The following is a 24,235-nucleotide window of genomic DNA, read 5'->3' as shown; positions in this document are numbered from 1 at the left end:
CTGGACTTGCCTCGAAAAGCACGGAGCAGACATGCTCAAATGACCTTCTGCCAATCGCGCAGCCCAGTTTGCACCTCGATACGGTCGCTTGCTCTATTCGCGATTCATGTCACGGATCCTCTAAACCTCGCAAAGTTCACAATTTACCGGACTGATAATCCTGAGCTCAACCATTGCGTTGCGCGAGAGCTGTATCACTAGCCAAAAGTTTGGGAGTCAATCGTGCGTGGGGTATCTGTATACAATAGAGCGCTGGCTCCTCTGTGCGTGGACATGCCTCCAATATACGTGGGCCACTGCTGGAACACAGCTCGGCCTGGAGAGTCATTGTATATAAAACTTTTGATGCTTCGCTATGCAACTTCTGAAAAGTATCGCTTGCTGGTGCTGCCACGACCTTGCACGGGAGAACGAGAATCAGGTGGATATGGGAGCTCATGATGAACAACATGAGGCCTGAAAACCGCGTCGACACTCGGCTGCCAGTCGTCCAAGGGAAGCGGGAAATACTCGTAAAGCTGATCGACGCTCTCGCCGCCGGGACTAGGTAATGGACCTGATTTCCGGTGCAGTAAGTCCGGTCGATGAGGATTGGACGAGACCGATGCCACCGTCATAGATGTATGGTGTGAATGAAGTCGAGGTCGCTGCGTAGGCATCTCGGGTGGAACACTCGTTGGGCTCACGTTCGCCAGAGTGTGAGCTCTTGGCTTGACGGAATGCAGGATATCAGGAGACGGTAGCGGGTTTGAGGTGGGTGGCTTGGCAGAGGACTGTCTTGACCGCGATTGTGGTTGTGGCTGCTGTACGTATGGGCTGCCCCCTTCGTCGTCACTGCTGAAATGCAAGCTTTCCGGCCCATTCGATCCCATGCCGGCGGTGAAGGTGAAGGCATAGGGGTTCGGCGTCGTTCCGTCGGGACTCAGCGATGATGGTATTCCAGGCGGATTCATGGCCGTTGTGAAACTTGGTGTATGCAGCGGCTCGACGACTGTGACATCCTGCTATCGTACTTCAACGCCATCTGTGGTACTTCTTCGGGTGGTGCTTTAACCTTGGAGGCCGACGTGCCTGGCGGAACTGATGTAGACGAGTTTCGTGGCCCAGAAGTAATATGTTTCCGAGATGTGGAACTGCTACTCAAAGGCAGGTCTTTGCGTGCAGCAAAATTGCGAGGGCTTCTGCCTCGAACGATGATGGCGCCAGAGTGGGACTCGGCGATTGGTATTTTGCCGCCAGTCGATAATGATGCCATAATCTTCAGATGCAAAACAAAGTGCTGCTGCAGTTCCTTTCTCCTCCCATTATTCGCAGTCGCTATACGGAACTGCAACCGTTTCCATCCGATAGGGAAGGTCGTGAAATCAGTATCGAGATCTTGACCGGTCATTTTATCAAGGGGAATTCCAGGAGGCTCTCGCTCGACTTTATCCTCGGGTTTCGAAGTCTCACCGCCGGTCGGAGTCTTCCATGGAACCGAGATTATCTTCACCTGATTGCCCTCGACGGACTCAGTGGCCGACACCACGAGTTCGAGCTCGTATATGGGTATCCGAGATCCGTCATCCGTGAAGACGTACCGCAGATTTCGTGGGAGAGTAATTGATCCAGTTATTTGGAATAAATTTCTCCGGTAGCAAGTCAGCTCTGGTGGAGGCGGGGGCGCATCTGGAGTGGCAGGCCATTGTGACTCGGCGAGGAAGAACATGCCATGCAATTGCGCGTTGATGTTGATAGACGACCTTCGAAACGAATCGTCCAGCAGTGTGAAATGGTATTGTGGCATTGAAAAGCTGAGGTACTTGCTGTCACGATCGATGCCAGCTCCTTCTTCTCCTGCCGTGGGTTCAAATTGCGATAACGTGCCGTCTGCGAACGGATCTTCGAAGCTGTTGAAACGCTGCTTCATCATTTGCGACGGCTGAAGACTTGAGGAGGGCCCAAACCCCATATCATCACTACAAGTATGTCAGAAAACGCCATGCGACTGCTGCGCCGGTGACCTACCTCATATACGGCTCCGAGTCGAAGTTCGAGTATTGATCTTGCATGGGATCCATCGCAGATGGCACACTCATGTAGTCTAGATTTTGCATCCCACCTGCCGGGAACGGCATGGGACTGTTGCCATAAGGCATCGCTAACGGGTCGTAACCTTCCATGACGAGAGCCATCCACGTGGAGCAGGAGCAGCGGGAGTTTGGATTGCGGTGGACGTCGGCGGTTGTTGCGCCACGGAACTGGAACTCGAGGTTTGGACGAGTGCGGAGAAGTATAGGACGTGTCCAGCTCTCAACCGGAGGCCATGTCCCGAGTAAGCATACGCACTATCTCCAGCAGTCGAGGCGATAGCACGCGTCTACACCGCCGCCCAAGTATAGGCAGGAGAATATGAGACAGTGTTGCGCAGTATAGAACGTGCTCAAAAGTCCCAGGAACACAAAGCAAGTTGACTGGTGCTAGATGCGAGCCAGTCAGATGGCAGGGGAACCCAGGCTGAACGCGGGGCCACTTGATCTGGTGGATCTACCGGCGACACCGAAGAAACACAACAAAGTATATGCTGTGCAGGACTGCTGTACGTAAGGCGCCGAAAGTATAGTGACAGGTCGAGGATTGAGCTTGACACCGAGGAGAGGTGTAGGAGAGTGAAGAACGGAGGAGAGGAAGAGTGATGGCCGACAAGACTACTGCTATACTTCGTGAATAACAGCAACAGGAATAAAACAAGACTATTGCTGAGTGGCCAGTGACCGACTAAGCTGGGTAAGGAAGTTCCATTTCACTGCAGGCTTCGACAAGGATTCCAGGAGGGGCATCGCCTACGGCCGCGCGAGATAGCCTAGTCCCTCCTAAGTTTAGGCAGATTTTCTTCTAGAAGACTGCTAGAATGTAGAGCTCCAGCCACTCCGACGGCAGCTCCAATGACATCCCCGACCTTGTTGGCCGGTGGTCCTTGCCAGTTGCCCCCCGGCAAAGGCTCAGTTCTTGGACTACGCTTGGATGCTCCCAACAAGCCGCGGTTCAGAAGCCCAGTGTTCAGTTCTCGTCACGATCTGATCTCACTGATGGCGGTCTGTTGCGTATCGAGTCATGAGAGCACGGAGCACGGTTGTGGTGCAGGTTTGCAATGATTTCGCACTCTGCACAGCACTTACTGGCGAGCTCCAGGCAAGATAAATGGCTGCTGCAACGAGTTCTTGGTGTTGCATGCTCGATCCAGATCGGAACTGTGATCTGAGGGTGCTAGGAATCGCAAGATGATCCCTCGACATATCCGACAGGCGGCAAAATGACGTCTTGCCTCTGGGGGCGAAAGAAGTACGTGGTTTGAAAGACAGCTTTCTTAGGCATCATTTCTCTTGAATGCAGGTCCATCGTTACCCTCTTGGGCATGTCGAGCCGCCAGCCAAACCAGTGCAAACTCAGCGCCAAATCGCACACTGGCGCAAGTTTCACGATCAGATCAGCAGCAATCGCAAACCGCTGTGTTGAATCTGGTAGTCGGTGTCTGCGCAACGGCTTGCACAAAAAGCAACAAGCATTTTCGCTCAGGGCATCCCGAGCCAACTCAATGATCGCCGAGGCACGTCGCTGGTCACTTTCCCGAATGCTAAAACTCCCAATGCTGATATTATACAGCTGATTGTGTGCGGACTTTAGAGCTTAGAGGCGTCGAAACAGATGCCATCATTGCGGCGGAGAGCCTAGGCAGGTAGCGGTGTGAGCACACTTATCAGGACCACAATTGATCTCTTCCAAATGTTGGCCTGCGAAAATCATCCGTTACGCTAAACCTGCGGCCTAAGTCATCCACCCCCATTGCTCAAGCCATGGCGGTCTGCGCGTAACCGCTTTGGATGCGCCGCTGACCTCTCGTCCACTGCCACTTCTGCGGGGGATCCTCTAAGCGGCTTCTTCGCATGCATACCAGGAGCTTCCATGCATATGACAAGTCTTCTCGAAGACCTTCGCGCTTCGTACTCTAACCGCACGGAGATCGAATCTCCACCAGGCCATCATAAGCGATTCGACTCAACACTGTAGCTATCCGGATTCAATGGTACGTACCACTCGTCGTTGCTACTGTCAAGCCACGACGTTGTTATCTAGCCAGGCACCACCCTGCACTGATCGACAGCACTGCTCAAACATGAGACGGGGTGCTTGTCGTGGTTCGAACGCAACGCACGCACGCAATTCTTTACGAGCGAGCTACGCGGTAAGTGTTGTGCCCAGGCACCATTATTGTATCCTGTAGTTCCCGAGGCTTGACGGGGATGACGGGGCGCGGGACCCTCTTTTCCACGGGGCAATATACTGTTTTGGAAAATTCGGGGCCTTGTTGCCCATGCTGTGCACTTTCGTTGGTTCGAGCGCCACTTCTTCAGACATTTCACTTCGCCTGCAATGCAAATTCGCTCGCCAGAGGTCTATATTTGACGCGAGGTAGCGCGGCACGCCGCGTCCAATATCCGGCCCCTGAGGTCTGGCTGTGGTCTAACATCAGCGACTTTAGCATATGGCGCACACGGATATTGGCCTCGTGCGTCAGATGAATTTCCGGTCCATAGATCAACCGAGCCGTCTCACTCCAGACCCGTTGACCATTCGAATGCCCGAATTCCCCGTGCTGCACTGATTGCCATCAGACTTCGCCCTGGCATGCACTCGGGTAAGCACGAGCTCCGGACTTAGGTACGCCATCGGTAGCTAACCGGCAGAACAGTCTGATGGCCACCATCGTAGTGCTATCATGACTCGAGCGTACCGCTCAACTGATCGGGCAAGGGGATTGACCACGGTGAGGGAGTCAGGTCTGCTCAACGTCACATGCTCAACGCTCTGAGACTGCTTCCCGAGCGGATTCCACCACGAGGACAAGGGTTATCTTTAAACGGACACTGCATTCGAGCCGAAATGGTGGCCATGGTCCTTCATTTGCCGAATTGCTCTTGCTCCCGCAGATGTCTGGGGTCGCACAAAACTCTTGACTCCACAACCTCGTGTTTCGTTCACCAGACCTCCTCGGTCGGCATTCGAGTGCGTGGTTTGCGGCCCGTGCTAGTATGATCGACTGCTCAGGTGAAACACTCTGGGGTCATGAGCATAGCTGCTGGCATGTAGCCAACCCACAGATGGGTCAAGAAAGGTATGTTGCTTTCGTCCATCGCTCCTGGGATCACCCAGTCCAGTGCTGGGGATCAGCATTCAATTCATCAAAGGTGTGTACGACCTGGAATCCGAGCTCATACAAATACTTGAGTGCCCCATCTTCGTTCACCTGTACGATTTCTTAGCAAATGCTTGGACCATCAGCGTGCAGTATGAGTATCTTACCTTGTCGAAGACGACAGCAGAAGCGCCTTGTCGCTTCAATTGGCGAACACCAAGTAATACCAGGCCTTGCAATAGGGAGTGCCGATCATGTGCTGAAATTACAGGAGCCGATATGCAACCTCTGATTCCACTCTCCATGCTCGGCACATATCTCGTAATTCTGGAGTCGTATTTCAACATCAGGAGCGTGCCCACCACAGACCCATCGCTCGCACGCTTCGCGCGAATGATGCTACTGGACTCCTTGTTGTCCAAGGCCATCTTGTACATGTCGACCAGATCAGAATGTCGACTGCGTTTCAAGAGGTCACTGATGGGACCTGCGTATTCTGCGCCGGAGACCTGGTCGAACTTAGTGTCAGCACTCGACAGGGCTTTGCCAAGTCCTTCAGGGGGTGCCCATGTCGCCAAATCATCAATACTCATCGAGCAGACTGTTGTAGACAGTGACACGTTCCAGCCAAGCTTTGCAAACCACTGTCGCAGGACTTTGTACTCAGCGACGTCTCCTTTGGGGATGCCGAGGAAGACGTTTGGTAAATTCGTGCCCAGCTGGAACTTCTCAATGCCCTCGTTCTGGAGAAGGGCACGAATAGCTCTGTCATGCAGTGAATGACCAATGGACAGTCTCCGACGTCCAGGATCTACCACGATTGCAGCGATGTGTCCAGTCTTGCTTGCTCGAGAGTAATAAGTGGCGCAGAAACCAAACAGCTGCTTCGTGGTGCTGTTTCGAACAACAAAATGCGCTTCGTCGACAGATGGATTTCGCAACAGGAACGTGTTTGAAGTGGCATTCTGGAGTAGCTGTGCCGATCTGCCCTTATCTCTAGCAGATTCTCTCAGCAAAGTGTCAAGTGCGACTGCGTCCCGCTCCTCTTTGAAATTCTCCACGAGCCACTGCTGCCGAGTTGGCTTGGACTGGTGCTTGTGACCCAGGGAGCCGGGCAGCATGCCCGTCGCTGATATTTCACCGTAGACCACTTTGACCGCGGCTTGTAGCGCCGTTTCTGTAAAGTCATAGGTGCATACATATGTCCCGATACTCGTGTCTGCTGCGAAGTCGAAGGGCGACGAGACTGCGATGACGATGCAAGGCTTCTCTTTCATTTGTCCGATGGAGCCAAGTGATAGCTTGCACATCATCGATACATGCTTTGCGAAGCCGTTCTGATACTTGTTGCGGCCGGAATCCGCTGTCACAACGATCACAGCAGCGGCCCTGTTCAGTAGCGTCTCGTGAAGCGGTCTCAAGCCATTCGCGGTATATGATGTATGCGATACTTTGCCGTTCCTTTGTCTGGCGAAAGCTCTCCCAAATTCTCTAAACACCCTCTCTCCACTCATGACGGATGCGTTCGGGTCCCATGAGAAACCTGGATCTGAGACTGACAACTCAGCCGAGTCTTGGTGCAGACGTGCATTGGCAGAAGCCGGAAGTGGTTTGACCAATGGTGTGAGTAGTAACAATTCTTCCTCTGGTTGTATGGTTCGAGACAGGGGCAGATATCGTTTTTGATCCCTTACGATAGTGATAGACTTGTTATAAGCAGCCGTGGAGAGGTTGGTGTGTAATGGCTGCAGTCTTGTGAGGTTTTCGACACCAAGAGGCGCGAATGCTCTTTCCCATGAAGTACAATTCTTCATGGTAAGGATCCTGTTCAGGGATTCCTGAATTCGGAATCGCTCGATGTTTCCGTTGTCGAGTCCGGCTTTGAGGCCATTGATGGCCTCTTCCTGCACCGAAAGTGATCGGCACGTTAGTATGAGATCGCAGCCTGCCTGGAAAGCCATAACAGTCCCGCCGCTTATGCCTATGTTGCGACTCAAAGCTTCCATTTCGAGACATTCTGATATTACCACGCCTTCGAACCGCATCTCATTGCGCAGAAGATCTCGGACAATTTGCTCTGACAGGCAGGCATGCATGACATTGACGCCTGAGGATGACATCGCAACGCCTCCAACCATCATACTGTCTATGCCACCCGCAATAGCATTTCGAAAGGGCACAAGAGCGCTCTGGCTCAGACTCTCCAGTGACTCTGTTATGGTAGGCACATCTGTGGGAGGGCCGAAAAATTCAAGGTTACCATAGGAAGGAAAGTGCTTGCCGCATGTTGCCAAGCCGGCTTCCTGATAACCTGCCATCATGGCAACACCATACGCCGAAACCTCAAGGGGATCGTCGCCGATCGAGCGCACGCCCAGCGGCTGGTTCCTGGCATTTGTCAAGACGTCGAGTACAGGCCCCAGGATGTAATTGATACCGCAAGACCCCAACTCCTGTGCCGTCGCTCGGGCGATGTCTTTTGCGAGCTTCTTCGAGCCGGCGGCAGCCATGCCCATGGCACTAGGAAATTGGCGAATATAAATCTCATCGTAGAGGCTGTTGACACCGCCGTTTTCTTGGTCAATAGCAATGAGCAACGGCACCGGATGACCAGCATCGTGAGCAATCTGCTGCAGGTCCAGGACCAGCTGAGTAGTCTGCGCCGCGGCTGCAGCTGCATGTTAGCACGCTGGTCAGTGACGTTCATCAAGACACCGACATTTGAGGTTTTTGGCGGTCAAAAGAATTGAGCCAACATGGTATTGTTCGATGAGGGTCCGGACTTGATCCGAGATCTCGGTACCCTCAAAGCCCATCATAAACAGCTGTCCCAGCTGTCTATGCGATCCCGGAGGTCAGCTGTGCATCAGACTAATGCCAGACGAAGGCTTACCTTGCTTCGTCCCATACTGCCGGCCCATCACCATTCGTGGCGGCCATTGAGGCCCCAGGAGAGGTATGGACAAGGCTTCGTCTCCGTATCTCACGTGAATGAGGGGGTGGATCTCGGGCAGAGGAGCTCTCAACTCCAACCCGTGCGCGAATGGCTCGGCCGGAGGAAACGAACGGACATACTTTTGGTGTATCGCGTCACTACTACCGTTACAGCGAATGCAAAGGCGGGAGCGAAAGCGGCGATGCTGTTACAGAAAGTGGCTGCAACGATAACCAAGTGCCTGGATGTAACAGTGTCGTCCCCGAAAAACGATCGAGAACTCGAACGTGGGCAAAAAGCGGGCAGAGCTGGTCCGCCATTCCGCTTTGAGCTGCGCTGCTTTCCCTTCTCTCACTTCAGCTACGAGCCTACGACCAATCCTCCAACGGCGTCCCTCCTCTGAGTCTGCTTATCCAATAACGACAGCCACAGAGGTCGCATGCGCTTTTCTCTCGATAAGGCACCGCAGCCTTCCCGTAACGTTGCACGCTGACCACTCTTCGTCCTCACAAAGCGATTTGTGCCCCTCCACAGCGGGCGAGCCATGTGTAGCCCTCCTCTACCATTGGCAAACGCCTGCTGTGACGATGACCAAGGTTTCCTGTGCCTGGAGGACCCTATCGATGTCACCAGGCATCGCTGATGACCGTTCTGCTACCAGCTATGTAAGTTCTGCCGCCGCTCCCGAGCCCTGTTGCTTCCTTTTCTATTCCGTTCAGTGCCTTCCGTGTCAATAACCCGAGGCCTTCCTACATCGAGTTTCCCCAAATTGCAAAGAGCAGCTCCCAGTGAACCACTGCCGCCACGATGAAGGTCATAATACGCGATACTGCCACAGCCGCTTCCGACTACATCGCTGGTCATATCATCCACCAGATCAACACTTTCGAGTCCTCCGAATCCCATCCCAAATATGTCCTTGGTCTGCCGACGGGCTCCTCGCCGGAGAAGATCTACGCTGCACTGGTCAGCGCCCACCGTGCTGGCCACGTTTCTTTCGCAAATGTCATTACTTTCAATATGGACGAATACGTTGGTCTGCCAGAAGATCACCCAGAATCATACCACAGTTTTATGTATAAGCATTTCTTCGCGCACATCGATATCGATCCATCCAACGTGAACATCCTCAACGGCAATGCGCCAGATCTGGTTGCAGAATGCGCAAACTACGAGAAGAAGATACTCGCAGCGGGTGGCATTGATCTCTTCCTGGGAGGCATTGGTCCGGACGGACATATCGCATTCAACGAGCCCGGCAGCAGTCTTGCGTCTCGAACCCGCATCAAGACCTTAGCGGAGGAGACAATTAGGGCCAACTCTCGATTCTTCAACAATGATCTCCACCAAGTACCGAAACAGGCGCTAACCGTAGGAGTGGGCACTGTGATGGATGCGAGAGAAGTTGTGCTGATCGTGCTCGGAGCTACCAAAGCTCTGGCATTGGTCAAGACAATAGAGGGTGGTGTATCGCAGATGTGGACGGCAAGCTGTCTGCAGATGCACCCGAATGCTATGATTGTCTGCGATGAAGGCGCCACAGACGAAATGCAGGTGAAGACGGTCAAGGTGATTGATACTGTCCATACACGCTCAGCCAGACTACTAATCATTCGACAGTACTTCAAGTCCATTGAGACCGTCGCTGCTCACACTGCGTATCCGCATACCACCTCACCTCTTCCACTCACGCCCCCACCCTCATCTGCCAAGACAGCGGGATGGCGTGGAGCGCTCAAGGAGCTTCGGATTGACACCAAGAAATCTGCCGATGTGGATGACGACGATTTGGAGCTGACCCCTGACTCGATGTCTGCCCGTGTTGCAGCCTTGGACTCGGCTGTGAGCATGTCTCCGCCGAGCAAGCTGCCTCCTATCAGGAAAAGCACCATTGACGGCTTGGATTTCGGAAGCATGCATAGGAGAGTAAGCAGCGTGGCCTAAATATGTTCCATTGGCGTATCTGATACAAATATCGGGGAGTGGAGTTCCGGAGCTGGCTTTCGTAGCAGCCTGCTGGGTAAATCTGTAGCATCTGGCATAGACTTAGCTGTGATACCCTTGTAGCAATACATTTTGGTCCTTCTCATGTTGCTTGTCACCAGATACTCATAGTCAGGGTGCGTGACGTCCCAAACACCATAGGACAAGAACGGCTACCAGGTACCATTGAACGAATTGCCATAAAAATGCTCAAGCTGCAAATATATTATCTCATCAGATCGTTCCACGAGCCCTACAATTTTGCTTTCGTTTCAAGCTTCGTAAACACCGTCGGCACTTCCCCACCCATCTCGACCAGTGTGCTCTTGTTCTGCACCCAGTTCTCGAGCCCCTTCCTTCCATTCTCGACGCCTACACCACTTGACTTCCATCCGCCTACCGCCATTTCTGCGGGCGACTCGCCCCAAGTATTCACCCAAGTGATTCCAGCCTGTAACTGCCAGATCACATCATGGCAGCGAGTGATGTTCTTGCCAAAGACGCCAGCCGCGAGGCCCAGCTCCGTGTCGTTGGCGCGCCGAACAGCCTCATCTAGGTCTGCATAGTACAAGATCGTCATCACCGGCCCAAAGATCTCCTCTTGCGTTATCTTCATGCTGTCGGTACAGTCAGTGAAGACGGTGGGAGTAAGCCAGTAGCCGTTCTGATACGTAGAAGGCAGATTCTTTGGCTTGCCGCTGCCTCCAGTCAAAAGCTTAGCCCGGTCATTGTTGATGCCGTGGTTGATGTAGCTGATGACCTTATCGTAGTGTGGCTTGCTCACAAGAGGTCCGAAATTGGTGTCTGGGTTCTGAAGATCGCCGGCCCGGATATATGAGATTTTCTCGAGGAGTAGGTTTTCGAAGCGAGACTTCATGGCTTTCGGTACAAAGACCCGCGTGCCGTTTGTGCAGACCTGACCAGTGGAAAAGAAGTTGGCCATCATGGCTCCATCAACAGCGATGTTCACGTCGCAGTCGTCGAGGACAATGAGCGGCGACTTGCCACCCAACTCCATCGTGACATACTTCATCTCTCCAGCAGCACTGCCAGCAACCTTCTTGCCTGTGCTGACTTGGCCCGTGAAGCTGACTTTCTGGATTTGAGGGTGCTTCGTCAAGTAACCGCCGACTTCGCCAGCGCCGTAAACCACATTGAAGACGCCATCAGGGACGCCAGCCTCGCGATATATCTCGGCTAGGAGTTGAGCGTGTAACGGGGTCACCTCGGACGGCTTATAGACCATGGTGTTCCCTGCCGCTAGACATGGCGCAGATTTCCATAGAGCAATTTGGATCGGATAGTTCCAAGCTCCTATGCCAGCGCAAACACCCAGAGATTCTTTGGTTGTATAAACCCAAGCACTGTCCCGCAGTCGGAAGCTCTCTCCGTTGAGGCCACCTGACGCGATCAAGTTTGCATAGTATTCCAGGACATCGGCACCAGTCACAACATCGACGGTCGACGTTTCCGAAAATGGCTTTCCTGTGTCGAGAGTCTCAATAGCGGCTAATTCATCGTTGCGGGCTCGCAGTAAAGTAACAGCTTTCAGCAGCACGCGCGACCTTTCAATCGGTGGGGTACTGGACCATGACCGGAAAGCCGAGCTTGCTGATGATATGGCGCTATCGACGTCCTGTGTTGAAGAGGTGTGAATACTACAAGACGGCCGACCCGTCGACGGATCGATGGATTTAAATGTGCCTGACGATGATGCTGAAGTCTGGGACTTGCCGGAATAGAACGTGTACCTGTCTGATACTGAAGGCATGTTGTGGAACGTACTCGGGCTCTCGATCGTGTCGATGGTCGCAAATGTAGACACGCTGCAGTGATAGTGAGACCGTTGAAGTCAGATGTCGTTACTCCTCTCTACGTCAATGGGTTTTCCGGCGGAGTCTCGTATCACTGGTCGTGTCGTGAGCACTGCTTCCTTCTAGCGATTGAGATCCACGAAAACTCTGATACCGTAGCTCGGTCAAGGAGAAGGTCGTGTAGCTAAAGTCTTGACTGGAACCCACAACTACTTTCGTGTAAGGGACCCCGGATTTTGGCTTGCTTATTGATTGGACCCGAGCACGTCCTGCGTTGCACAGATTCTAGTTGTAAGGCGCGGTTTTGCTCTCTCTGGTCATGAGATGTGCTTCAATGTGCAAGCAGGCCTTTCTAACAGTCTACGACAGAACTTTCCAGGGCATGAAATGTCAGACGATGGCAAGGTCCGTAGTCACTGGCACTAGCGCCTTCGGCGCCTTTGACCCCTCCATCAAGAATTTTTAACGGCCCTTTCTGATGGGCTGTGACTGCCACTCCAGGCTTAGTCACGATAAGAACCCTGCCCGTGGTTTGAGCAACCGCGAGCTTTTTGCGCATGAATCTGGGGAAAGAGCTCCTCTCTTAGCTTGATGGGTGTCCATCGATAAGTCAAGCAGTTCGCCTAGCATCACCACCTCGTGGCCGCGTTCCTAAGGAGGGGCGATCCAACGCATCCGCCCCTTCATGTGTGGACAGTCATGCCCGAGCTGCAGCCCTGAGAAGACTTGAAAGATGGTGTGATAGGACAGCTCGTGGTCTTTGGATCCATGACCAGGATCTGCTCATCAGTCATAGACTTTTCACCGCTCGATTATTGTTCCCATATCTCACTGAGGCCACGGATCTGGTGCAGAAGCTAGATTTTCAACGCTCCACCTCTGTTGATACGAGCACGATATCATCTTCGAGTCTCCCAGAGCTATCTTACTGCGCAAGAGTACCCTTGAAAACTGTTTTTCCAGCTTCCAAAAATTTTCTTTGATAACGTCCTCTCCGGATCCGAATCAGCCTTAAATAAGCGGGAAGCTCTGGGAACGAGCACGTGGGTGTATAATCGACTTTCTACCTCACCAGTGCATCTACACTTTGTGCCTCGAGGAAAGACCACCTCGATTTTACGATCATGACTACCAACAACTTGCCCGCAAGCGACATCAACAGCTATGACTACCTCGTCGTTGGCGGTGGAACCGCCGGCTGTGTCATGGCATCCCGCCTGGCCGAATATCTGCCCAATAAGCGCATTCTTCTGATTGAAGCTGGCCCGAGCGACTTCCTCGACAATCGTGTTCTTGATCTGAAACAATGGTTAAATCTACTAGGAGGTGAGCTCGACTATGACTATGGCACGACTGAACAGCCGATGGGTAAGCATATTTCGGGGTCCCCAGTGATGAACAAAGGTTTCTGATGCTGAACAGGCAATTCCCATATTCGACATTCTCGCGCGAAAGTGCTTGGAGGTTGCTCTTCGCACAACACTTTGATCTCCTTCCGCGCATTTGAATACGACATGCAAATCTGGGAGTCACTTGGCGCGAAAGGCTGGACCTTCGAGGAGATGACCCGTGTTCTTCGCAGGCTTAGGAATACCATTCAGCCTGTTCACAAGCGCCATCGAAACCAATTGTGCTTGGACTGGCTGGATTCGTGCTCCAATGCTATGGACATTCCTGTCATCCCAGACTTCAACCGCCACATCACGAAGACAGGCTCTCTGACTGAAGGTTGCGGTTTCTTCTCCGTTTCCTACAATCCAGACACCGGTCACCGATCGTCCGCTTCGGTGGCTTATATTCATCCTCTGCTTCGTGGCGATGAGGAGAAGCCGAATCTGACAATCCTGACCAATGCTTGGGTCAGCAAGATCAATGTCTCGGGCGGCAAAGCACCGGCATTGACATTAAGCTGCAGAACGGTCAAAGCCACACTCTTACTGCTAAGGCGGAGACCATCCTGTGCGCTGGCGCCGTCGATACACCCAGACTGATGCTGCTCTCTGGTATCGGCTCTGCTTCCGATCTCAAAGAGCTCTCAATTCCCGTCGTCAAGGACATTCCGGGTGTGGGCTACAACCTGCAAGATCATCCCGAGTCTATCATCATGTGGGAGCTCTCAAAGCCAGTCCCGCCCAACCAGACCACCATGGACTCAGACGCCGGCATATTCTTGCGACGGGAGGCTCCCAACGCTGCAGCCGTGGCGTCTCCTCAATCACCTTTCAATCCCCAGAACCTGCCAGACGGTAACATCGCCGACTGCATGATGCATTGCTACCAGATTCCTTTCACACTCAACACCACCCGTTTGGGATACGACTCGCCTCCCGATGGTTACGCGTTCTGCATGACGCCCAACATCCCGCGCCCTCGCTCCCGAGGCCGCGTGTACCTGACCTCCAGCGACCCCTCCGTGAAGCCTGCACTTGACTTCCAATACTTCACCGACGAGGGCGGCTACGATGCCGCAACCCTTGTCTTTGGCATGCGAGCGGCGCGCAAGATTGCGGAGCAAGCACCTTTCAAAGACTGGATCAAACGCGAAGTCGCTCCAGGCCCGAATGTCAACACCGATGAAGAATTGAGCGAGTATGCGAGAAGAGTGGCCCATACTGTCTACCATCAGCTGGAACCACGAAGATGGGCGATTTGAGCAAGGACGAGATGGCCGTGTGCGATCCGGACATGAATGTCAGGGGCTTGAAGGGGCTGAGGATTTGCGATGCTGGTCTGTTCCCGACCATGCCGAGCATCAACCCTATGGTTACGGTGCTGAGTCTAGCGGAGAGGGGCGCTGAGATCGTGGCGCGACAGGCTGGGTGGGATGGAAAGACTGGCGTGGACATTGCGCCACGGGCGAGGTTGTAGGGCTCGAGTTTGTGATGACCATGTTTTGGAATAGTGTCTCGCTACATGCTTTGACTGAATGTAGGTGAGCCAGGTTATGGATGGCTCGGTTTGGGATCTTTGACGAATTGTGGCAATGGAAGTCTACAGATTTTAGCAAGAAGCAGGTATGACTATGTTATCGTTCAACCTCTTCATAATCTGGCTCCGGGATAGCCGCTCTTGCCCTTTATCACATTGTACGCACCACCGCCTTTCCCAAACATGGTCCTCACGTCGTGAACCAGATGGTCAGGTTTCTCCCACGCGAAGAAGTGACCGCCCTCATTCCAAGTCTTCTCATACACGACATTCCCTTGCGTGCGCGTCCAGCTGCTCGGGAGGACACTGAGTTCTTTCGGGCTGTGGCTAAGCCCAAGTTTGACACCGCCTCCGATATACCTTCTTGTACGATCCCTCGTCACCCTGGTCTTCGGGTCATCCCATTTGTGGATGGCTTCGTAGTAAATTCGAATATTGGCGGCAGGGCCCGCCTGACTAAACCAGTAGATAGACATCCACGTACAGATCTCGTCGGGTGTCCACGGGTAACTATCTGTCCAGTCATGCAATTTCTCGTAGATCCAGGCCAGTAGAGCGACAGGTGAGTCCGCAAAAGCATATCCTAATGTCTGTGGCTTCGTAGATTGCTCTGAGCGGTAGCCGCTGCCGTCCTTTTGGAACCACGCACCTCGAGCGAAGCCCTCGCGTTCGCGTGATGTATATGGCCTGAGGTTGTGTTTGGCGGCCAAGATCGGGTTGCTCAGAAAGCTCGGCCGTTCGCCGTGGTCCATATTGACGTGAGTTGCCTTGACGTTTTCAGGGAACAGGAGCGACATTGTTCGTGTGATGAAGTATCCCTGCTGCGAGTCAGTATCAACGCAGGGTCCGCCCTGAGGCTCATCTTACCCAATCTCCGCCTTGCGTCACGTATTCATTGTATCCAAGCTTGAGCATGAGTCTGTTGCACGTCTCTGCGTATTGCGCCAGTGCGAAGCCTTTCTTCTTTGAGCCTGAGCTGAAAGCATAATTGGGCAAAGACAGGGCGACAAAATGGAATGCAGGTGCCGAGCTGTTCGGTCCGGGATCTGTCAGCGGCTTGTAGATCTTCAATGCCTCGAGAAAGCTGCCTGGCCAGCCGTGCACGAAGAGAAGTGGTATTGCGTCTGCAACATGGCTTCGCTGGTGAATAAAGTGGATCTGAAGCGCTTCGAAACCCACACACTGGATGGATGTGGTAAAATGAGGATGCTGGTTGAGTGCTGCTTCCGCTTTGCGCCAGTCATACGCATCACGCCAGTACGCTGTCAGTCTCTTCACATCGTCCAGAGGAGCGCCATAGTCCCAGCCGGCGCCATCAAGCTCATCGTGGGGAAATTTTGCAAGAGATAGTCGTTTCTTCAGGTCGTCAAGAGCCTGGTCTGGGACCGATATTGTGAATGGCTTGATGTCCGACATGATCATGCATGCTGAACAACAGAGAGAGGTGCCTTTGGTCGAAGGGTCAATATAGAAGCTACAAATACGCCCACATTTGTCACATCCGAGGCATCACGCAACTCATTGCGTCACGGCGCCGAGCATCAACGCGTTCAGCGCCGATGGCGTATAGCTTCGAGCAACGTCTGTAGCACCATTGATAGTCAGCATTGGAAGCAAGAGTGCCCTCAACTTGTCGTCGTACACGCATAAAAGGCCAATGCACTGCCTGTATGGATTCCAGACGACACCGCGGCCAGGCTTGCCAACGGCATGGCTTGGCAGCATGTTGTGGAGTTGGACCCTGGTATGTGTCTAGGCCTCCAGCTACAACAGGGCTTCAGCGTTGGCTCCTCCTGGAGCAATCGTCGACCTTGATGTCGAGCAGAATCTGTTAAGTGCATGGCATTTTGGTACAAGGTCTGCTAACTATGAAAAAGGACGCCGTTAACGAGCGAGCTATTCCTTCTGCTCATACAGATTCCACCAACATCTTCACATGCCTCATCCATTACCAGGTGATGCCAATGGGATTGCTGGCGGCCTTCGAAGAGGCTGCGTAGGTCGGCTTCTTTGCTGGCACCGCAGCGGGCTTCTTCGCAGCTGGCTTCGATGCTGGCGAAATGGTCTTCTTTGCCCCACCTACAGCGGCGGGTTTGGCTCCGCCAGCGGGCTTCTTCAATGCTCCCGGGTTAGCACCAGTCTTCACCGGCGTGGGCTTCGCTGTCGTCGACTTCGCAACGGGTGCTTTGGCACCATTTGTTTTGGGTACTGCCTTCTGTGTCGAAGTTGTAGCGGGCAGTGCCTTCTTCGTCGTGGCGTTGGTCGACTTCTTCGTCTGGGCAGGGGGAGAGTAGATCGACGGACTCGTCGTGCCACGCTTGCCAGAGGATGTGGTCCCGGACAAGCCAAGAGGGTTGTAAGCCGTTGCAGCTCTGGAGCCTGTCGCCGAGGTCCAGTCCATCACATTGTTTCCATAATCCATGACACCGTTACCATATCCTGAGATTGTTCTGTTGATACTCGCACCAACGCCATTGATACTGTTGCCAACAGCATTAACAGCTCCTCCTGCAAAGCCTCCAGCACTCGACACTGCACCATTGATGGTTGGTTTGATGGCATCCGAGACCTTGTCCAGAACCCATTGAGTCGCCATGGTGGTAGTTTACTTGGACACCGAGTTCTTCTTGCTGGGACCTAGCTTCGGAGGCTTACGACGCTCTCCCGTCTGCGAGGCGGCGTCTGAGACTGGGGCTTCGGCTGACTTGGCGGGCTTGCCGATGGGAGTCCTGCCCTCGTTGATCTTCGGTCGACCAGGAGGATGAGGAGCCCCGCTGTGGTCGGCTGGCTGCTCCTTGGGTGGTAGCTTGGGAGCTGTGCGGACCTTCCACTCAGGCTTCGCTCTAGGGGCAGTCTTGCCTCGAGTAGCAGTAACGTTGATGAAGTCCTGATCGAAGAAGATGTCGAAGGAGATGTTAGGCATTGGTACTGTAGAGAGTCTTGCAGCACTGGCTGAAGACTACAAAGCTGGGTGATGTGGCTGTAATTAAAGCTGTTCAGGAGATAGGTTTCAGTGACAATCCGATGCTCATGAAATGGAAGTTGCAAAACACTGTAAGAAGTTGGACGTCATATGGGATGTGGCGGTGCCATAGGAACATGTTCGATGGAGTGAGGGGACGTGTGCAGGGGCCTCGTCGACATGGGTTATGCCATGTTTTGCACCAAATTCCCCTCCTTCATCCCTGTCAGTCATGCCCGAATTCCACGATTCACAAAGCCGACACGATGTCCAGTGCCCGCTCCAGGCGATCAGGGCTGGAAATGTCGCTGAATATGTGGCACAGGATATCAAACCCGTCCTGATGCCGGCACTTGCCACATTTAGTGAAATACGGCCACAATCTGGACCATGACGGTGGAGTGCCTACAGAATATCTGTGGCGTTGATTGCTGAAGCTGTGAGTTGTAGCACTGTCAATGTCGATAGCTTGAGGTCGATTGAGCAGGAGCGAGGGCAAGGCATGGACCGCAAACTTGTCACAACCTCGCAGCAACGATGTCTTTGGTTTCGGACCGGCCAGACGCGGGCCTCCAGCTCGATTCTATGACGGAGCGGCCTGATCGCGTGCCGCAGAACAAAGGCGAATACTCCATCGCATCAAGAGCTTTGGCACTGTCGACGTACTTCTTGAGCGGTGCACTTGCTGTCAACATCTCCCAATTCCTCGGCACGCCATTGTACTTGGTCAACCAGGACTGGTACAATGCATGGATCGCCTTCACCAAGCAGTCCTTCGGGCTGCTGACCATGACCTTGACGCAGGCATTTGCGCCTACGAAAGTCATTGTTTCTGGCGATGCGTCTGTGCGAGGGCAGATGCGGGTCTCAGCAGACGGAAACCTGGTTCTGGACTTTCCGAATCGCCTCGTCTTGATAGCCAATCACCAAATCTATACCGACTGGCTGTATCTATGGTGGATCGCTTACTGTAATGGCATGCACGGACGGCTGTACATCATCCTCAAGGAGTCTTTGAAGAAGATTCCCGTGCTTGGATGGGGGATGCAGATGAGTCAATTCATCTTTCTGAAGCGCAACTGGGAGAAGGACAAGCCTCATATGGCAGACGCGCTCGCGAAGCTCAACAAGCCGAGTGAGCCGATGTGGTTGATGCTGTTCCCCGAAGGCACCAATCTGGCGCCGAGCACGAGGGAAAAAAGTGCTGCATGGGCGAAGAAGCAGGGCATGAAGGACATGTTCCACACCTTGATACCGCGAAGCACTGGACTCCAGTTCTGCCTTCAGGAGCTACACGGGACCACCGAATACCTTTATGATTGCACGGTCGCTTACGAAGGTGTTCCTCGTGGTCAGTACGCGCAGGACATATTCACTTTAAAGGCTGGCTACCTTGAGGGCCGGCCCCCGAAAAGTGTGCACATGTACTGGCGAAGGTTCGCCATCAAGGACATTCCGTTTCAGAACGAGAAGACATTCGACTTGTGGCTCATCGCACGATGGCGTGAGAAGGACCTGCTTATGGAGAACTACCTTCGTACAGGCCGCTTTCCAGCGGACAAAGGCACAACGAAGTACACAACTGGGCGAGTGGTCAAGGGCACAGGCCACTCAGAAGTTCAGATTCGTTCTAGCCACTGGTACGAGTTCTTACAAATATTCGCACCAATGGGTGTCCTTGCCATGATTCTCGCGGTCTTCTATGGTGCTCTTCCAGAAAGCTTCTGGAAGAGCTTCAACAAACAGGCACTGAAGTCGAACACTCAAGAGATCAAGAAGGCTGGTCAGCAAGCAGGCACACAAGTTGGGACGGCTGCGAAAGCGGCGAGCGGTCTGACTCTGGACGACTTTTTCGACAAGGACAAACAAGAGGATTCTTTTAAGAAAGGGGCGCTTGCGGTTCAGAGTTGGCTGGGAACACCACAAGCGCAATCGATGATGAACAAAGTCGACTTCGTGAGTCAATTCGTGCAGGATCCGGAAAGCGCCGTGAAGGACACATTGAAAGGCCAACGGAAGGACTTCATGCATTCGATCAAGGAGGAAGAGCTAAAGCGGCAGAGACTGAATCTACCAAATTCCGCACAAAACGTCGGTGTCCAGAAGGGCACTTTCTGGAAGGACCTCGACCGGCTCGACAATAGCCGGCATGGCTCTGTGGTGTCGTCGGTACCACCCTCCGGCAAACCGACTGGAACATTCTACGACAAGCTCCAGGCTGCCGAGCAGAAGAAGGCACGGGGGCTTGGGTACGACGCTCGTGGAACTTTCTGGGACAAGATGAAAACCGAGGAGAATACGCGTTCCGGCACTGTACGAACGATATCGAGCGGCACGAGCACTCCCAGGGGCACCGTCAAAACATTGCCCTCGACGCCAGCTTGGACAAGCCGAGCGCCGTCGATAGCTGCCAGTGGTGCGACTACCCCAAGGAGACCGTCACAGCTCAACGGCACGGCGACACCGAGAAGACCATCACAGCTCAACGGCACCTCGAAACCTCCAGCCAAGACGCCAGCTAGGCCACCGCTACCAAAGGCTCCGTCCACCGCCACTTCAGTCGCGTCTACGGCACCCAAGAAGCTACCGATTCAGCCAAAGACGGGATCGAGCACCCCTGGCACAGCAACACCCAAGCTAAAACCAAATTCAGCTGTCTCTAGCACGAAGAAGCCTCTGTCAACGACAAGCGCAGCAGCCAAGCCCGCCGCCACGAAACCCAACAACTCCAAACCTATGTTTCCTCTGAACAGTCAACCTACAACTAAATCCTCTAAGGCCAAGAATGACAACACAAAGCCAATGCTTCCAGTCAACAAGCAGTCTCCGGCTAAGCCAACTACGGTCAAGCTACAGTCAAGACACAGCCTAAGACACCTTCGATAGCAAATACTGGGCAGAAGCTGGCGCCAAAACCGAAGGTCGTCAACGGTGGTACCATCAAAGCCCCGGCGAAGACAGCACCATCCAGCAGACCTACCCCTGCGACGAAGACGGCGACACCAGCCACGACGAAGCCGCCGGCGCCAGTCAGCAAAACGCCGGCGAAGCTGGGTGTCAATGGAGCTGCAAAGAAGCCGTCAGTGGCATCGGAATGAGGTGAGAGACATATGCGAAGTTTTTGCGGAGCAAGCGATTTCATACTGCAGAGCCAGCCTGCTTGCTGGCTTGACGGTGATAGGAGGTTCTTTTCAGGATGTATAGTATTGTACATCACAGGGAATTGGTCAGAGGAGGCATGCCATCACTGTGATTCACACTGCATTCATGCTTCTCAGATCTGCTTCACCGTAATGCAGTTGCTTGTATACAGTGCTCGTTAAGCCTTGAGCGTATAGATACTGGTCACCGCGGTGAACAATGCTTCCATGTTCTTCCACAACATCGTTGCCTGCTTTAACTTACACTTCCTGATCCATCTTCGAACCTTCGACACGTCCAAGACCGCTCCTCGACTTCATCCTTTGTTATTTGAACTCTGCTAGCACGACTCAGAGCCCGCCCGACGCCATTCTACACAAGCAAGTCCCCAACAATGTCAACCTCTCTAAGCACCCTGTCCCCGAGCGCTCTCGCCGCCCTCGCACGCATCCAGCCCAACAAGCCCAACACTCAACTCGACATTCGCTTGGCAGCCCACCCTCGAGGCCGAACCCGCCCAGTCCATCCTGCTCTACCCGCGCTTCCCGAAGGCCGTGGCCACCACCTTCTCAGGCAAGTGGCGAGCCCAATTCAAGCCCGTTGTGGCTCTCGCCTCGCTCGAGCAATTGCGCAAGATGTCCAACACCACTGTGACTTGCATCGGTGGGGATCCGGAGGCCTTCAAGGAGATTCTTGACTGGATGCTGAGTTGTTGTGATGGTAAGGGCATCAAGGAGTTTCCGAAGGAGAGAGGATTCAGGGAGAAGCCGTTTGTGCGGTTGGTCTGGTTGCGGTGAGTGCACCCGTTCTCGCGATGTAGACAAGTTCTACTACAGGGAGGCCTCTGGCTTGCGAATTTGACGGTTTCGACTTCTGTAACCGGCATCGAAAAGAGGTGGAAGTGAGGCTTCGCTGAGAGAACTTCGATTCTGGCCAATGTCGAAGAATTCTGCCAGAGGCGCCCCAACCCTTATTTCCCAATTCGTACATTCGCTCAAAATCGGAATGCTGACCTAAGTTTCCCGCTCCAGCGAAGCCGCACTCTATCTCCAGATCCCCTCTTTAGTCACCACCTTCACCGCCCGCCTCGAAGCCATCGCCGCCGCCCAGATCCACACCGAAGATATTCGCGTCCTGTACGCAACCCTGCCACGCGATCACGAGCTGTTGAAGTGGATCGCACGCGATATCGGAGAGCGCTGGGTGGTCAAGGAGTTGAAGCCGCTGAGGGCGAAAGGGCCGCTGAAGACGTTGATGGCGGAGTGTAAGGAGTTTGGCGAGGACGTTGAGAAGGTGATTGAGGAGTGGAAGGCGAAGAAGCAGCTGGAAGCGGAAGCGGAGAGCGTTGCAGTCGGAAATGGAGATGGAGAGGGTGTTGGCGATTTGGGACAGGGTGGCGGCGGTGGTGAGGACGGTGTCGAGGAGGACTTCGTGGGCGGATTCGCATTCACATGGAACTGAACGCGGCCAGGAGACAGGGACGCGTCCACGGTCAGAGGGTCCACCTCTTACCCTGCGCTTCCGCCTCCGCTCTCAGCGCACGAATAGCATCACTACGAAGAAGGCAGTCGCCCACCCGCCTCTCGCGCAACCACAACGGGATGTCCTTCCGCTTGTAACGGACAGCGTTTGATCGTCGAAGGGGAGTCTGGAACTGTTGGACCTCTGCCGCGTCTGATGGGTGAGACTCTGGAATCTCGGAGATTCCTGCCGGTTGAAGGTCAACATGTACCTTTGTCGATGTGGGTGCCTCAGTCTGAGGCTCTGGCAGCTCGGGAATTGTAGACAGTCTATGAGGTGTGTAGTCCAGGCGCTTGAAAGTCTTAGCGGCATCCTCCGCTCGGGCGCTTGCAAGGTACGAAAACATGCCCTCCATGGGCATCGAGTCCTGAGCCATTGCTGTCGTATACGCGTCGATGTTGATCTTAACGTTCCTGTTCGTGTAGCTTTACTGTGTGAGTAGGCAAGGAAACCGGCGGAGTTAGTGGGAGTGAGAACAGGGAGGGAAGCCATGATCGTCTTATGAGCAAAGTGTTGCGCAACATCGGTACAAGGTACTCGGGCGGAGCTGGAAGAGCAGATCAGTTTTGACTCCCAAATTCACGAAAGGTGTATTCGCTTGCAAGTTTACGTCCTGTCAAATCACAGGACACTTGAGAATGCCAAGCAAGGTCAGTACCGCGGTTTCCACTTGTGATCCGCTGGTAAATTCGTTCAGCTGAGGCGGAGCGGAACCTACCATCTCGGGACACGCCAAGAGAAGGAAACACCGCTCGAGCGAGCACGCAGGGCGGTCATCGTAAGCGAATAGCTCGGCAGGATTGTCTGAAATGCATGCCGGGGTTCTCGCGATTGAAATTGTTGCTCCGGAATGGTCGAAGAATAACAGAAGCTGGTCTATGGCCATTGCAAGACCATAACAAACCGGGCTCGTGCTTCGGAACATTGTCCTTCTGAAGCCAAATCGGCTCGTCTGTGACGGAGATCTTCGCGGAAGAGAGTGACACTATCGGTCGCTCGCGAAGAAGGACTGCTCGGATCGTGGTATCGAGGCGACATAATTTCTAGAGCTTTCTTTAATGATGCTTGATTCATGTACAATCCCGACGCCGCCTGTCTTCTGCACTGCTTCCTGCCGCCCAGAATGATCTCGCTTCGCACCTACTCTTCATCGGCAAACTCAGCCCTGCCTGGTTTCGAGTTGAGGTATTCGTTCCTGTTATGTATCTTAGCTACCACCTCTGATGTGCCCTGATATGACCCTACCTCTCGGTCGCCCACGCCATCAACGTATAGCCTAGTAGCAGAGGCGGTAACCAGTAGAGAATCTGGTGGGCTGTTCGTCGAGCGACGTTGAAGACTGCGGCGTGCATCGTGCCAGCGAGAGGTCTTTGCTGGTTGGCAGAGAGAGCGTATGTGATGATTCCCTTTTGCTTTTGGCCGCCTAGCTTGGTGTTAGATCTACACTTTTGATCGTTCCTTCTAGTCTCGGATAACCGAGGCGGTTGTTGGACATACCGAAGTCTCCCCAGCCACCTATGTATCTGTAGACTGTCAGTGTCTGCTGTGACTTGCTTGGCTATGGGGAGCACGGGTTGAGAGTCACTTACTTTCCTGCCTTGGGATCTGGGTGCGCGCCCGATCGAAGGGCTCGCGTCGCCTGCATTCGCAGGACGGGTGTCGGTCTGATCATAGTGACTTGCCTGAGTGTAAGACCGGATGGCACTAGGGAAGACTTGTACTGGAGAGGAGCATGCGCAGGAGTGAGGTGAAGCTGTCGGAGCTTTCGCGCCAAGCCT

General features: G+C 53.7%; 10 protein-coding genes across 10 annotated transcripts; 3 read left to right on the top strand and 7 right to left on the bottom strand.

Annotated features, from left to right (window-relative positions):
- Nucleotides 1-353: 353 nt before the first annotated feature.
- Nucleotides 354-2,162, bottom strand: AB675_6808 (Protein pacG; the record flags this gene model as incomplete). Its single annotated transcript, XM_018147127.1, has 3 exons — nucleotides 354-966; nucleotides 1,014-1,958; nucleotides 2,008-2,162. The coding sequence occupies 3 exons, from the start codon at nucleotides 2,160-2,162 to the stop codon at nucleotides 354-356; spliced, it is 1,713 nt and encodes a 570-aa protein (XP_018003383.1).
- A 3,020-nt stretch (nucleotides 2,163-5,182) lies between these two features.
- AB675_6807 (Beta-hexosaminidase) lies at nucleotides 5,183-8,113 on the bottom strand (the record flags this gene model as incomplete). Its single annotated transcript, XM_018147126.1, has 4 exons — nucleotides 5,183-5,284; nucleotides 5,341-7,841; nucleotides 7,893-8,011; nucleotides 8,067-8,113. The coding sequence occupies 4 exons, from the start codon at nucleotides 8,111-8,113 to the stop codon at nucleotides 5,183-5,185; spliced, it is 2,769 nt and encodes a 922-aa protein (XP_018003431.1).
- An 802-nt stretch (nucleotides 8,114-8,915) lies between these two features.
- Nucleotides 8,916-10,052, top strand: AB675_6806 (Glucosamine-6-phosphate deaminase; the record flags this gene model as incomplete). The annotated part of the gene is made up of 2 exons (XM_018147125.1): nucleotides 8,916-9,677; nucleotides 9,729-10,052. 2 exons carry the CDS (start codon nucleotides 8,916-8,918, stop codon nucleotides 10,050-10,052), a joined length of 1,086 nt encoding a protein of 361 aa, XP_018003570.1.
- Nucleotides 10,053-10,344: 292 nt separating this feature from the next.
- On the bottom strand, nucleotides 10,345-11,862 carry AB675_6805 (NAD/NADP-dependent betaine aldehyde dehydrogenase; the record flags this gene model as incomplete). Its single annotated transcript, XM_018147124.1, has 1 exon — nucleotides 10,345-11,862. One exon carries the CDS (start codon nucleotides 11,860-11,862, stop codon nucleotides 10,345-10,347), a length of 1,518 nt encoding a protein of 505 aa, XP_018003388.1.
- Nucleotides 11,863-13,029: 1,167 nt separating this feature from the next.
- On the top strand, nucleotides 13,030-14,773 carry AB675_6804 (Choline oxidase; the record flags this gene model as incomplete). Its single annotated transcript, XM_018147123.1, has 4 exons — nucleotides 13,030-13,273; nucleotides 13,328-13,764; nucleotides 13,821-14,507; nucleotides 14,546-14,773. The coding sequence occupies 4 exons, from the start codon at nucleotides 13,030-13,032 to the stop codon at nucleotides 14,771-14,773; spliced, it is 1,596 nt and encodes a 531-aa protein (XP_018003185.1).
- A 173-nt stretch (nucleotides 14,774-14,946) lies between these two features.
- On the bottom strand, nucleotides 14,947-16,249 carry AB675_6803 (putative epoxide hydrolase; the record flags this gene model as incomplete). The annotated part of the gene is made up of 2 exons (XM_018147122.1): nucleotides 14,947-15,651; nucleotides 15,701-16,249. The coding sequence occupies 2 exons, from the start codon at nucleotides 16,247-16,249 to the stop codon at nucleotides 14,947-14,949; spliced, it is 1,254 nt and encodes a 417-aa protein (XP_018003456.1).
- A 532-nt stretch (nucleotides 16,250-16,781) lies between these two features.
- AB675_6802 (uncharacterized protein) lies at nucleotides 16,782-17,756 on the bottom strand (the record flags this gene model as incomplete). Its single annotated transcript, XM_018147121.1, has 2 exons — nucleotides 16,782-17,313; nucleotides 17,443-17,756. 2 exons carry the CDS (start codon nucleotides 17,754-17,756, stop codon nucleotides 16,782-16,784), a joined length of 846 nt encoding a protein of 281 aa, XP_018003252.1.
- A 576-nt stretch (nucleotides 17,757-18,332) lies between these two features.
- On the top strand, nucleotides 18,333-22,397 carry AB675_6801 (putative acyltransferase; the record flags this gene model as incomplete). Its single annotated transcript, XM_018147120.1, has 4 exons — nucleotides 18,333-20,639; nucleotides 20,696-20,874; nucleotides 21,391-21,729; nucleotides 21,968-22,397. The coding sequence occupies 4 exons, from the start codon at nucleotides 18,333-18,335 to the stop codon at nucleotides 22,395-22,397; spliced, it is 3,255 nt and encodes a 1,084-aa protein (XP_018003122.1).
- A 31-nt stretch (nucleotides 22,398-22,428) lies between these two features.
- Nucleotides 22,429-22,833, bottom strand: AB675_6800 (uncharacterized protein; the record flags this gene model as incomplete). The annotated part of the gene is made up of 1 exon (XM_018147119.1): nucleotides 22,429-22,833. One exon carries the CDS (start codon nucleotides 22,831-22,833, stop codon nucleotides 22,429-22,431), a length of 405 nt encoding a protein of 134 aa, XP_018003379.1.
- Nucleotides 22,834-23,597: 764 nt separating this feature from the next.
- AB675_6799 (Cytochrome b-c1 complex subunit 8) lies at nucleotides 23,598-24,129 on the bottom strand (the record flags this gene model as incomplete). The annotated part of the gene is made up of 4 exons (XM_018147116.1): nucleotides 23,598-23,652; nucleotides 23,703-23,880; nucleotides 23,955-23,980; nucleotides 24,047-24,129. 4 exons carry the CDS (start codon nucleotides 24,127-24,129, stop codon nucleotides 23,598-23,600), a joined length of 342 nt encoding a protein of 113 aa, XP_018003546.1.
- Between the last annotated feature and the right edge of the window lie 106 nt (nucleotides 24,130-24,235).

The sequence above is a fragment of the Cyphellophora attinorum genome, assembly GCF_001299255.1.
Source record: "Cyphellophora attinorum strain CBS 131958 chromosome Unknown Contig5, whole genome shotgun sequence".
Lineage (NCBI taxonomy): Eukaryota > Fungi > Ascomycota > Eurotiomycetes > Chaetothyriales > Cyphellophoraceae > Cyphellophora > Cyphellophora attinorum.
The sequence above is the reverse complement of the archived record's forward strand: the minus strand, read 5'-3'. Positions and strand labels throughout refer to the sequence as shown.